The sequence below is a fragment of the Stegostoma tigrinum genome, chromosome 1, assembly GCF_030684315.1.
Source record: "Stegostoma tigrinum isolate sSteTig4 chromosome 1, sSteTig4.hap1, whole genome shotgun sequence".
Classification (NCBI taxonomy): domain Eukaryota; kingdom Metazoa; phylum Chordata; class Chondrichthyes; order Orectolobiformes; family Stegostomatidae; genus Stegostoma; species Stegostoma tigrinum.
The window spans coordinates 193,349,609-193,364,296 of NC_081354.1; the positions used below are offsets into that span (position 1 = coordinate 193,349,609).

General features: G+C 50.8%; 1 protein-coding gene across 1 annotated transcript in view; it reads left to right on the plus strand.

Annotated features, from left to right (window-relative positions):
- LOC125456686 (galectin-3-binding protein-like) overlaps positions 1-14,688 on the plus strand; it is a 29,512-nt gene that overhangs the window by 13,131 nt on the left and 1,693 nt on the right. The window contains exons 4-5 of the mRNA XM_059651686.1: positions 615-746; positions 2,442-2,709. Coding sequence (XP_059507669.1) covers positions 615-746; positions 2,442-2,709 — 400 coding nt within the window. The remainder of the gene's footprint in view (positions 1-614; positions 747-2,441; positions 2,710-14,688) is intronic.

A 14,688-nucleotide genomic window follows, 5' to 3' on the forward strand; every position in this document is an offset into this window, starting at 1 on the left:
CTCAACCCCCAAACCCCCAACCCCCAGCGCTCAGCCCTCAACCCCCAACCCCCCAACCCCCCAACACTCAACACTCAACCCCCAAACCCCAGCGCTCAGCCCTCAACCCCCAAACCCCCAACACTCACCCCAACCCTCAACCCCCAATGACCAACACCTCCCAACTCTTGAACCCCCAACACCCAACCCTAAACCCCCCACCTCCCAACACCCAACCTACCATCACTCAACCTCCATAACCCCAATTCCCAACACCCCAACCCCCAATTCCCTATACTCAACCTTCAAACCCCAACCCCACAACCCCTGACCCCCAACCACCAACCCTAAATCCCCAACCTCACAACCCACCCCTGCATCCCAACCCCTGCATCCGCCAACTCCCCATCCCCACTTCCCATCCCCTAATTCCCACCCCCAATCCCCAACACTCAACCCTCAACATCCAACCCCACACCCCACCTCCGAACCCCCTACCACCACGTCCCAACTCCTCAACCCCCAAGCCCCCAATGCCAGATGCACATTGAGAAACTTTCCTGAGAGCAGGACCTGGCACAGACTGTGGGAAATGGAGTTTGGTCTCTGTAACTAAATCCTGATTCCTTCCCCAGGGTCCGGCTCGATCCTATTGGACGACATTTACTGCACAGGTTTAGAATCGTCTCTGACACAATGTCAAAGCGAAGGCTGGAAAATTCACAACTGCCAGCACTCTGAAGATGCTGGTGTTCGCTGTGACCCACGTAATGTTTTCCTGTCTCATCCCAGGCTTGTGTGTGTGTGCGCGGGTGTGTCCGTTTGTGCATATCTGTGTATGTGTGTCTGTGTATGTGTGTGTGGGGGCGTCTGTGTGTGTCTGTGAGTGTGTGCGTGTGTCTATGTATCTGTGTGTTTGTGTACGCGCGCACGCATGTGTCTGTCTATGTGGGTGTGTGCGTGCGTGCGTGTGTGTGTGTGTGAGAGAGAGAGAGAGAGTGTGTGTGTCTGTGTGTTTGTCTGAGTGTGTCCGTGTTTATGGGGGTCGGGGTGTTGGGGGGATTGGGGTGTGTGGTTGTCGGGGTGTGGGGGGGTCAGAGTTTGTGGGGTTCGGATCGTGGGAGTGTCGGGGTGTGTCGTTAGGTTTTGGGGATTGGCGTGTGTGCAGGTCGGCGTGGGAATTGAGTTGTGTGGGGGTCTGGGTGTGGTTGGGGCCAGGGTGTGGTAAGGGTTGGGGTGTGTCGATCAGGGTGTGCAGGTGTCGGGGTGTCTGGGGGTCGGGGTATGTGTGGGTCAGGGTGTGTGTGGGTTGTTGTGTGTGGGGTCGGGGTGTGTGGCGGTCGGGTTGTGTGGGTCAGTGTGTGTGGGGGTCGGGGTGAGTGTGGCGGTCGGGGTGTTTGTGGGGGTTGGAGTGTTTGTGGGGGTTGGGGTGTGTGTGGGGTGTTTGGGGTGTGTTGGGGTTGGGATGTGGGGGCAGTCAGGGTGTGGGGGCAGTCAGGATGTGGGGGTGTCGGGGTGGGGGGGTCAAGGTGTGGGGTTCGGGGTATATGGGGGTCAGTGTGTGGGGGTCGTGTTGTCGGTTTCGGGGTGTGTGGGGGGCTCGGAGATTGTGTGGGTCAGGATATATATGGGTGTTGGGGTGTGGGGTTGGTGTGTGGGCGTCAGTGTGTATGGGGATCAGTGTGTGGGGGGGGTCAGGATGTGGTGGGTGTGTGTGTGTGGAGGGGTGATGTGGGATATGTCACCGAGCCCCTGTGTGGTGTTTCAGGGTGGATTGATGTTCTGTCTGGGTTGGTGTGTTGCGGTTTGTGTGTGTGGGGGGTGTCGATGTGGGGGGGTGGTGTGTGGGGGGTGCCGGTGTGTGGTGGAGGTGGTGTGTGGGGGCTGTTGGTGTGTGGGGGTGGTGTGTGGGGGGTGTCTGTGTGGGGTGGTGTGTGGGGGGTGTCGGGGATTTGTCACTGAGCCCCTGTGTGGTGTTTCAGGGAGGATTGACATTCTGTCTGGGTCGGGGTGTGTGTGGGGGTCAGTGTGTGTGGGGGGTCGGGGTGTGGGGGGTGTCAGTGTGTGGGGGCGTTGTGTGGGAGTCCGTGTGTGTGTGTGGGTGTGTCGGTGTGGGGGGTGTCGGTGTGTGGGGGTATCAGTGTGTTGGGGGGTCAGTGTGTGTGGGGGTCGGTGTGGTTGTGTGTGGGGGTCGGTGTGGTTGTGTGTGGGGGTCGGTTGTGTGTGGGGGGTGTCAGTGTGTTGGGGTGTCAGTGTGTGGGGGTTCGGTGTGTGTGTGCGGGGGGGGTTCGGTGTGCGGGGGGGGTTCGGTGTGCGGGGGGGGGTTCGGTGTGCGGGGGGTGCCGGGTCGGTGTGCGGGGGGCGTCGGGTCGGTGTGCGGGGGGTGTCGGTTGTGTGTGGGGGGGTGTTGGTGTGTGGGGGGTGGTGGGGATTTGTCACTGAGCCCCTGTGTGGTGTTTCAGGGAGGATTGACGTTTTGTCTGGGTACCGACTCGATCTAACAGCAGAATTCTATGAGTCGCTGAGCCAGCTGTACAGTAGCCGCAGAGACTGTGATATGAACATCTCAGTGAGTGTGCGGGAGAATGGCAGTGAGGTGCTGACAAGCTGTGTGCACAGGTTAATATTTAGCATGCACTCCGATGGAAACCTGATCAGTCAAACTCCTGGCAACACTTTCCACATGGTCATCTCCCAGGACTGTGTCAGATTTGTCAATGATTTCATCAGGTAGGTGCTAACCAGTAGGGACCCAATGGGCCAAAGGGCCTCTGCCATACTGTATGATTTTATGAACAAGGTCACATTCTGTAAATAAGCTTCACATCAAATCAAGTCCAGACTCCACATCCACATCAATGTGGTTGACTCTCTGTTGCCCTCTGAAATGGCTGAGGAGAAAGCCGCACCCATTTCCTACCTACTGACCTCATCCCACCTCCTTGACCTGTCCGTCCTCCCCAGACTGACCTATCCCCTCGCCACCTCCCCACCCATACTCTCCTCTCCACCTATCTTCTTTTCTCTCCACCTTCGGTCCGCCTCCCCCTCTCTCCCTATCCCCATCCCCCTCTCTGATGAAGGGTCTGGGCCCGAAACGTCAGCTTTTGTGCTCCTGAGATGCTGCTTGGCCTGCTGTGTTCATCCACATTCACATTTTATTATCTTGGATTCTCCAAAATCTGCAGTTCCCATTACCTCTGACCGAGCAATTCGTTCAGTTGTACCAATCGTTACAAAGTTGGAGCCAAGAAAGTCAATCCAGAGAAGTGTGGCCTGATGTATTTTGGGAAGATAAGTCTGAGGAATTGGTTAGAAAGTGGTTAAAGCCAAGCTATTGTGTGTATTCAAGGAGGAGGTAGATATAGCTTTTGCAGATAAAGGGATCCAGGGATCTCCGGGAGGTTAGGATCATCCTTTGATCATACTGAATGAAGGAGTAGGCTCGAAGGGCCGAACGGCCTACTCCTATCTTCTATGTTTCTGTGTTTTGCTTTTTCTCCAGTGATGGTGTCTGTTTATTTCCTCTGTAACATTTGCTCCTGGAGTATTGGGACGTTTTGGAGTGCTGTTACTGTCTTTCACTGTGAAGACAGATGTAAAGTATTTACTCAATTCCTCTGCTATTTCCTGCTTTCCCCATCATTATTTCCCCAGCCCCATCCTTGAAAAGGGACAAAGTTCACTTCAGCTCTTACTGCTAGTTACATTACCCACACACTTTATTTCTGTGCAGCCATCCCCCACCCCCCGTCCAAAATCCCCCAGCTGTGATGTAACAAGCTCACCGTCACCTCCTTCAACCTGTACCTGCTGCCTAACGTAATATCTCCAGAATCCTCCCCTTCCCGTGTGGAATAACTCCTGAATCCTGACTGGAGAGGAACCAAGACAGGGCCACTCCTTGTGGTGTACGTGGGCTAGACCCAGTTCTGGACAGACAGCTCTATTGACCTGTCCCTGGGTCTGGTAGTTTTTCTGCTATATCCAGGAGTGTTCTCACACACAGTGAACACTTCATTCTCCTATCGCCTCCTCACCCTGCTGTTGTATTTTCACCGAGAAACCACCTGTGTATCCGATTAAATTGTTTACATTCACGTGGTCTGCTCTCAGAGGCTGTTTTTGCAAACCCAGAAGTGTCCTCTCACACAACTGAATGGTTCTTCCCTCGTCTCCAAATTATTGTGACTTCTTTTGTTTTTAATTATGAACCACCTCCACTAGATCTCCTGTGTAGCCAACTCGATATTTATGCACTAACCAGCGGAAGGTGGGCTGCAAAAACAAAGTTGCTGGAAAAGCTCAGCAGGTCTGGCAGCATCTGTGGAGGAGAAAACAAAGTTAACGTTTCGGCTTCGGTGGGGATGGGTGAGGGGCAGATGGTGGAATTTGAATTCAATAAAATATCTGGAATTAAGAGTCTAATGATGACCAGGAATCCATTGTCGATTATCAGGAAAGCAGTTTTTCTGCCGCCTCCACCTCCACACTTCCTTCTCTAACCGTGAGCCTAACCCTCCCTCTACTGACCCCTTCTGCCACCTCCAACACACCCCCTCCTCCTGGACACCACCCGAAGGCCTCCTACCCTTCCTCGACCTCTTCATCTCCAAATGCCATCAAACCATCAATTGCCTCAACCTCTCCACCCCTCTCACCCACTCCAACCTCTCCCCTGCAGAACGGGCTGCCCTCTGCTCTAACCCCAACGTCACCATAGAACCTGCAGGCAAGGGAGGCGCAGTGGTAGTATGGCGCACTGACCTCTACATTGCCGAGGCCAGACGCCAACTCTCTGACACCACCTCCTACAGCCCCCTGGATCATGACCCCACCCCGAGCACCAAACCATCATCTCCCAAACCATCCACAACCTCATTGCCTCAGGGGACCTCCCACCCACAGCCTCCAACCTCATTGTTCCCCAACCCCGCACGGCCCGCTTCTATCTCCTTCCCAAAATACCCAAACCCACCTGCCCTGGTCGACCCATTGTCTCTACCTGCTCCTGCCCCACCGAACTCATCTCCACCTATCTGGACTCCATTTTCTCCATCTTGGTCCAGGAACTCCCTACCTATGTCCATGACACCACCCATGCCCTCCACCTCCTCCAGAATTTCCAATTCCCTGGCCCCCAACACCTCATTTTCACCATGGACGTCCAGTCCCTGTACACCTGTATTCCTCATGCAGATGGCCTCAAGGCCCTCCGCTTCTTCCTGTCCCACAGGCCCAACCATTCACCCTCCACCGACACCCTCATTCTCCTAGCTGAACTTGTCCTCACCCTCAATAACTTCTCTTTCAAATCCTCCCACTTCCTACAGACAAAGGGGGTGCCCATGGGTACCCACATGGGCCCAAGCTATGCCTGCCTCTTTGTAGGTTACGTGGAACAGTCCCTCTTCCACACCTACACAGGCCCCAAACCCCACCTCTTCCTCCGTTACATTGATGACTGTGTCGGCGCTGCCTCGTGCTCCCAAGAGGAGCTTGAACAGTTCATCCACTTTACCAACACCTTCCACCCCAACCTCAAGTTCACCTGGACCATCTCCAACACATCCCTCACCTTCCTGGACCTTTCTGTCTCCATCTCAGACAACCATCTACAAACCGATGTCCATTTCAAGCCCACCAACTCCCACAGCTACCTGGAATACACCTCCTTCCACCCACCTTCCTGCAAAAATTCCATCCCCTATTCCCAATTCCTCCACCTCTGCAACATCTGCTCCCAGGATGAGGCATTCCACTCCCGCACATCCCAGATGTCCAAGTTCTTCAAGGGCCGCAACTCTCCCCACCCCCCCCCCCCCCCCCCCCCCCCCCCGCAGTGGTCGAGAACGCCCTTGACCGAGTCTCCCGCATTTCCCGCAACACATCCCTCACACCCCACCCCTGCCACAACCGCCCCAAAAGGATCCCCCTCGTTCTCACACACCACCCCGCCAAACTCCGGATATAATGCATCATCCTCCGACACTTCCACCATCTACAATCCGACCCCACCACCCAAGACATTTTTCCATCCCCACCCTTGTCTGCCTTCCGGAGAGACCACTCTCTCCGTGACTCCCTTGTTCGCTCCACACTGCCCTGCAACCCCACCACACCCAGCACCTTCCCCTGCAACCGCAGGAAGTGCTACACTTGCCCCCACACCTCCTCCCTCACCGCTATCCCAGGCCCCAAGATGACCTTCCATATCAAACAGATGTTCACCTGCACATCTGCCAATGTGGTATATTGCATCCACTGTACCCGGTGTGGCTTCCTCTACATTGGGGAAACCAAGCGGAGGCTTGGGGACTGCTTTGCAGAACACCTCCGCTTGGTTCGCAATAAACAACTGCATCTCCCAGTCGCGAACCATTTCAACTCCCCCTCGCATTCCTCAGACGACATATCCATCCTGGGCCTCCTGCAGTGCCACAATGATGCCACCCGAAGGTTGCAGGAACAGCAACCCATATTCCGCTTGGGAACCCTGCAGCCCAATGGTATCAATGTGGACTTCACAAGCTTCAAAATCTCCCCTCCCACCCACTGCATCACACAACCAGCCCAGCTCGTCCCGTCCCCCCACTGCATCCCAAAACCAGCCCAGCTCGTCCCATTCCCCCACTGCATCCCAAAACCAGCCCAGCCTGTCTCTGCCTCCCTAACCTGTTTTACCTCTCACCCATCCCTTCCTTCTACCTCAAGCCGCACCTCCATTTCCTACCTACCACCTCATCCCCCCCACCTAACCTGTTGTTCCTCTCACCCATCCCTTCCTCCCACCTCAAGCCGCAGCTCCATTTCCTACCTACTAACCTCATCCCCCCCTGCCTAACCTGTTGTTCCTCTCACCCATCCCTTCCTCCCACCTCAAGCCGCAGCTCCATTTCCTACCTACTAACCTCATCCCACCTCCTTGTCCTGTCCGTCTTCCCTGAACTGACCTATCCCCTCCCTACCTCCCCACCTATACTCTCTCCACCTATCTTCTTTTCTCTCCATCTTCGGTCCGCCTCCCCCTCTCTCCCTATTTATTCCAAAACCCTCACCCCATCCCTCTCTCTGATGAAGGGTCTAGGCCCGAAACACCAGCTTTTGTGCTCCTGAGATGCTGCTGGGCCTGTTGTGTTCATCCAGCTTCACACTTTGTTATCTTGGATTCTCCAGCATCTACAGTTCCCATTATCTGAGGGCGGCACAGTGGCTCAGTGGTTAGCACTGCAGCCTCACAGCACCAGGGACCCGGGTTCAATTCCATCTTCGGGCGACTATCTGTGCGGCGTTTGCACATTCTCCCCGTGTCTGCGTGGGTTTCCTCCAGGTGCTCCGGTTTCCTTCCACAGTCCAAAGATGTGCAGGCCAGGTGGATTGGCCATGCTAAATTGCCCGTAGTGTTCAGGGGTGTGTGGGTTATGGGGTATGGGCCTGGGTGAGATATATCAAGGGGCGATGTGGACTTGTTGGGCCGAAGGGCCTGTTTCCACACTCTAGGGAATCTCATCCAATCTTGTCTCTGGGTCACTGATGTCCTTTAGGGAAGGAAACTGCCACCCTTACCCAGTCTGACCTACATGTGACTCCAGACCCACAGCAAGGTGGTTGACTCTGAGCTGCCCTCTGGGATGTGTGATGCCGTCATCCCATGAATAAATTTAAAAGCAACATTCGTACCAGTTTATCTGAGCAGCTGACAGTTCTGATAATGAGTCACAGGACCTCAAACTTTAACTCTGTCCACAGATGCTGCCAGACCTGCTGAGTTTCTCCAGCAATTTCTGTTTTGTGTAATATATTCAGTCAGTTTTTCAAACAACTCTATTTAGTTGGGCAGACAGGATCTCCATCTGACAAATGTGGGCAGACTATCTCTCATCAATCCCTGCCTTTCCAAGCATTGGTTAATCCTGTTCTTCAGAACTTTTTTCAATTATTTCCTGACCACTGATGTCAGACTAATTGGTATGTAATTCCCTGGCACATCCTGGGTTCGATTCCACCCTCAGGCAACTGTCTGTGTGGAGTTTGCACATCCTCCGTGTGTCTGCGTGGAGTTTGCTCCGGTTTTCAGTCCAAAGATGTGCAGGCTGGGTGGATTGGCCAAGGGAAATTGTGCATAGTGTTCTGGCTAGGTGGATTGGCCAAGGGAAATGTCGGGTTACAGGTAGAGAGGGTGGGTCTGTGTTGGAATCTCTTCAGGGGGTGGTGTAGACTTGTTGGGCCGAATGGCCTGCTTGCACACTATAGGGCTCTATTCAGGATCTGCGTTCTGAAGTACAGGGCACTTTCTTCAGTTACACAGAACCTTGATAAGATAGCATCTGTTACTGTTTGCGGTTTTGGTCTCCATACCTAACAAAGAAGGAAGTATACACCAGGTACAGAGCCTTAAAAACAGATACAGAGGCTTTTCAAAAGCATTGAATGCGTAGGGAGGGGGTTGTTTAAAAAAGAAATTAGGAGGGCAAGGAGGGGCTATGAAATATTTTTGACAGATAGGATCAAGGAAACCCCCAAGGCACTTACTTAGTATTTTAACAGTAAGAGGGTCACCATTCGAAACCAAAGGGACAGGCTGTGTGTGAAGCCAGTTGGCATTGGTGAAATCTGAAATGGATATCTCTCATCTATGTTCACAAAGACATTGTAGATGGAGCTTTCAGATGGGATGGTGAGATTCTAAAGCACGTTATGATTAACAAGGAGATATTAAAGAATTGAGCAGCCGTAAAAGTGCATAAATTCCCAGGACCTAAAGAGATCATACAGCCCCTACAGTGTGGAAACAGGCCCTTCGGCCCAACAAGTCCACACTGACCCTCACAGCAACACCCCCCCACCCCCCCCGACCCATTCTTCAAATCCCCCTAACCCACACGCCTGTGAACCCTGCGGGCAATTTAGCATGGCCAATCCACCTAGCCTGCACATCTTTGGACTGTGGGAGGAAACCAGAGCACCCAGAGGAAACCCATACAAACAAGGCGAGAATGTGCGAGCTCCACACAGACAGTTGCCCGAGGGTGGGATTGAACCCGGGTTCCTGGCGCTGTGAGGCTGCACTGCTAACCACTGAGCCACTGTGCCACCTACTTACAGTGAAGGCCAATATACCACATGCCTTTTGAATTGCTTGCTGCCCCCATATCACTACTTAAATACTATTCTGCCTGTTTGTCACATGGAAATGTATAATTTCACATTGATTAGTGTTATACTATATTTGACATGTGTTTGTCTGCACATTCAACTTGGCAAGATTTCCCTGCAGCTTCCTTGCACCCTCCTCACAAATCAGAATCCCACCTAGTTTTGGTCATCATCAAATATCGCATTTAGTCCCTGCGTCCAAGACATTTATACAGGGCCCAGTGCTGTTCCCATTGGTGTACCACTAATCACATCTAGCCCCTGGAAAAAGTCACGCTTATCCCCACTTTTTGTTTCTGATCTTTTAACCAATTCTCAAACTATGCCAGTTTAATACCTTCATCTCATGTACTTTAATTTTTCCCACGAGCCCCTTATAGGGAACTTTATCAAAAACCTTCTGGAAATCCAAATACACCATAGCCACTGGTTCTTCTCTAATCTGTTCAGCTGGTTACATCTTCAACAATTTCTAACAGATAAGTAAAATATGATTTTCCCTTTATAAACCTGAGCTAACTTTGTCTAATCCCAATAATGCTTCTGTTCTTTTGTCTTTTATAACATTCTGCAGCGTATCCCCATTACTGATGTTACACGATATAAAAGTCTGCCATCATTAGTTTCATTTGACTCCTGGGTGCGAACAAAATACTGAACCAAACAGCACAAGGAATAGTTTAGATTTTAGGATGCAGGCTGCTGGATAATTTGCTATACAGCAGATGTTGCAAACCTGACAAATACAAGTGAGAACACATGCATCCCTTTGGCATCAGTGATAATGGGAACTGCAGATGCTGGAGAATCTGAGATAACAAAATGTGAGGCTGGATGAACACAGCAGGCCCAGCAGCATCTCAGGAGCACAAAAGCTGACGTTTCGCGCCTAGACCCTTCATCCGAGGGTCTAGGACCGAAACGTCAGCTTTTGTGCTCCTGAGATGCTGCTGGGCCTGCTGTGTTCATCCAGCCTCACGTTTTGTCATCCCTTTGGCATGATGGCTCAGTGGTTAGCACTGCAGCCTCATAGCGCCAGGGACCCGGGTTCGACTCCACCCTTGGGCGACTGTCTGTGTGGAGTTTGCACATTCTCCCTGTGTCTGCGTGGGTTTCCTCCGGGTGCTCTGGTTTCCTCCCACAGTCCAAAGATGTGCAGGTTAGGTGGATTGGCCATGCTAAATTGCCCGTAGTGTTCAAAGGTGTGTGGGTTATAGGGGGATGGGTCTGGGTGAGATGCTCCAAGGGGTGGTGTGGACTTGTTGGGCCAAAGGGCCTGTTTCCACACTGCAGGGAATCTAATCTAATCTTGTGGACTGCTATGTGGCGGATGAAAATTATGTCCAGTTAGGATGAACTGTCGAGGTGAGCCAGGTCCAGTAGAGGAGTGCTGGCTGAGAGAGTATGGCAGGAAGGTGGAAGCATGTGGAAAATGACTTTTTTTTCTTTATCAAACTTCCTATCCCCTTGATATTCCAGGGTTCCCTGGGCTTGCTGACCTTACTCTTCACTCTCAGAGGAACATGCTGACCCTGAATTCTCACAATAACATGTTTGAAATACTCTTACTTCCCAAATGTATACCTGATCAGAGGCATAGATAGAGTGGGCAGCCAGAGACTTTTTCCTGGGGTGGAGGTAGCTATTACGAGGGAACATAGCTTTAAAGTGAGCTGAGGTAGATATAAGGGAGATGTCAGAGGTAGGTTCTTCACTCAGAGAGTAGTAGGGGCGTGGAATGCATTGCTGGAGAGGGTAGTGGAGTCCAGCTCATTAGGGACATTTAACCGGCTATTAGACATATGGATGATAGTATAAGGTGGGGGTGGAGGTTAGACAGACATTAGGATTAGGCTAAAATTTCTGCACAACATTGTGGGCCGAAGGGCCTGTACCGTGCTGTACTGTTCAATGTTCTATGTTCTGACCTGCGAATAGCTGCTGCCCCTAGAAACTGGAACCTTGCGATGCGGGGCCTGGTTTGCCGAATAGAATGCAATATTTTCTTCAGGCAAATGGGGCGGGAGGGGATTACTGACAAAATGGTCATTCTCCTGAGCAGTTCTGAAAAGTCCCACCTTTCAGCACCTTAAAGCACTTACCCTCCCCAGCAGGCCTCAGGGTCAAAATAATGTGATCAGCTAGTAGATATAATAACCATTAGACCGTAATAGATAGGAATAGAATTAGGCCATTCAGCCCATCAAGATTCAGATTGGATTCAGAATTGGCTGATCCTTAGAAGACAAAGGGTGGTAGTGGATGGAAAATATTCAACATGGTGCTCAGTTACGAGTGGTGTCCCACAAGGATCTGTTCTGGGTCCTCTTCTATTTGTGATTTTTGTAAATGATTTGGATGAAGGAGTGGAAGGGTGGATTAGCAAGTTCACGGATGATATGAAGGTGGGTTGCATAGTGGACAGTGCGGAGGGTTGTTCTAGGTTACAAAGGGACATTGATAGGATGCAGAGCTGGGCTGAGAAGTGGCAGATGGAGTTTAACCCTGAAAAGTGTGAGGTGATTGATTTTGGAAGGACAAACTTGAAAGCAGAATACAGGGTTAATGGAAAGATTCTTGGCAGTGTGGAGGAGCAGAAGGATCTTGGGGTTCATGTCCACAGTTCCCTGAAAGCTGCCACCCAGGTGGATAGGGTTGTTAAGAAGGCGTATGGTGTGTTAGCTTTCATTAATAGAGGGATTGAGTTCAAGAGCTGTGAAGTTATGCTCCAGCAATACAAAAGCCTGGTTCGGCCACATCTGGAGTATTATGTCCAGTTCTGGTCACCTCATTACAGGAAAGATGTGGAAGCGTTGGAAAAGGTGCAGAGGAGATTTACCAGGATGTTGCCTGGAATGGAGGGAATGTCTTACAAGGAAAGGTTGAGAGAGCTCGGGCTTTTCTTTTAACAACGATGAAGGATGAGAGGTGACTTGATAGAGGTGTATAAATTGATCAGAGGTATAGATAGAGTGGACAGCCAGAGACTTTTTCCTGGGGTGGAGGTAGCTATTACAAGGGGACATAGTTTTAAAGTGAGTGGAGGTAGATATAGGGGAGACGTCAGAGGTAGGTTCTTCACTCAGAGTAGTAAGGGCGTGGAATGCATTGCCGGAGAAGCTAGTGGAGTCCAGCTCATTAGGGGCATTTAAGCGGCAATTAGATCGGCATATGGATGACAGTATAAGGTAGTGGTGGAGGTTAGATAGACCTTAGGTTTAGGGTAAAAGTTCGGCACAACATTGTGGGCCAAAGGGCCTGTCCTGTGCTGTTCTATGTTCTACGTTCTATATTCAATGCTCTATGCTCCGTGTTCTATGTAACCCTACTTTGCCATTCGATCATGGCTGATAGATTTCCCAACCCCATTCTCCTGCCTTCTCCCAGTAATCCCTAATCCCCAATCCCTTTACTAATCAATTCTGCCAGTAACCCCGAATCCCCTAATCCCCTAATCTCTTTACCAATCAATTCTCCCAGTAACCCCTAATCTCTTTACCAATCAATTCTCCCAGTAAACCCTAAACCTCTAATCCCCTCACCAAGCAATTCTTCCAGTAACCCCTAATCCCCTAATGCCCTTGCCAATCAATTCTCCCAGTAACCCCAATTCCCTAATCCCTTTACCAATCAATTCTCCCAGTAACCCCTAATCCCCTAATCCCTTTGCCAATCAATTCTCCCTGTAACCCCTAATCCCCTAATCCCCGTACCAATCAATTCTCCCTGTAACCCCAATCCCCTAATTCCCTTACCGATCAATTCTCCCTGTAACCCCTAATCCCTTTACCAATCAATTCTCCCAGTAACCCCTAATCCCCTAACCTCCTTACCAATCAATTCTCCCTGCATCCCCTAATCCCCTTACCGATGAAGAACCTCCCTAACTCTGTCTGATGCACCTGGAATGACTCAGTCTCACAGCTCTCTGGAGCAATGAGATCTATAGATTTCCCCCCCTCCCCCTCTGGCTGAAGACATTCCTCCCCATCTCAGTTCAAAAGGGAGACCCCTTCACTCTGAGGCTGTGCCCTCGGGGCCTAAAATAGGTCCAGAAGAGGTAGGTGAAGTGCTAAATGAACACTTTATGTCAGTATTCATGAAAGAGAAGCAATTTGTGGAGGATGACCTCAGGGAAGGGAGTTTAGAATTTCTAAGCCAAGGTGCTGTTAAAATGGAAGAGGTGTTGTGCATCTTTAAAGTATAAAGGCAGTTAAATCCCTGGGTCCTGATGGGATCTATCCCAGGATACTGAGGGAGGCAAGAGAGCAAATTGCTGGAGCATTCACTGACATCTTTGTATCCTTTGGCCAAAGGTGATGTCCCAGGGAACTGGAGAATAGCCAATGTTGTCCCATTGTTTCAGGAGAATAATGGGGATAATCCAGGGAATTACAGACCTGTAAGCCTCACATTGATGATTGGAAAAGATTGTCAAAGACATTTAGAAGGAAATAGATTAGCGCGAGACAGCACTGTCGTTTGCGGGTTGTCATGCGTTACTAACTGATTGAGGAGGTAATGAAGATGATTGAGGGAAAAGCAGTTGATGTTGTCTACACAGACTTCAGTAAAGCCTTTGACAAGGTCCCTCATGGCAGACTGGTACAAAAGGTGAAGTCACGTGGTATCGGGTTTGCTGGTTACAGACCTGGCTTCGTCACAGGAGACAGGGGGGTAGCAGAGAAGGATGGTCTTCAGAATGTGACCGGTGGTATTCCACAGGGATCTGTGCAGGGATTTCTGCTGTTTGTGGTCTATATAAACGGTTTGTAGGAAAAGGTTAGCTGGTCTAATTAGTAAATTTGTGGATAATACAAAGATTGATGGAATTGCAGTTAGTGAGGAGAATTGTCAGAGGATGCAGCGGGATATGGGTCAGCTGGGGCGTGGGCAGAGAAATGGCCGACAGTGTTTAATCTGGACTAACACGAGGTGGTGCATTTTGGAAGATGAGGTACAGGTGAAAATTATACAGTGAATGGCAGAACCCTTAGGAGTATTGATAAGCAGAGGGATCTGGGTTGGAAGGGGCATTGAGTATAAGGATAGGCAAGTTACGCTGCAGCTTTACAGAACTTTAGTTCGGCTACACTCGGAATATTGTGTCCAGTTCTGGTCACCACACTACCGGAAGGATATGGATGCTTTGGAGAGGGTACAGAACAGGTTTACCAGGATGCTACCTGGTATGGGAGAATTTAGCTGTGAAGAAAGGCTGGATAGTCTGGGTCTGTTTTCACTGGAACACAGGAAGTTGAGGGTCGACCTGATAGAAGTTTATAAGATTGTGAATGGCCTGGCGAGGGTGGAAAGTATGAGGCTTTTTCCCAGGGTGGAGGGGGCAATTACTAGGGGATACAGGTTCAAGTGCTGGCGATGTGTATAATAGAGATGTGTGAGGCAAGTTTTTCACACAAAGGGTGCTGAGTGCCTGGAATGTGCTCCCAGAGAAAGTGGTGGAAGCAGACACAGTAACAGCATTCAGGAAGCACCTGGACGAATACATGAATAGGAAGGGAACAGAGATACGGATCCTGTAAGTGAAGGCAG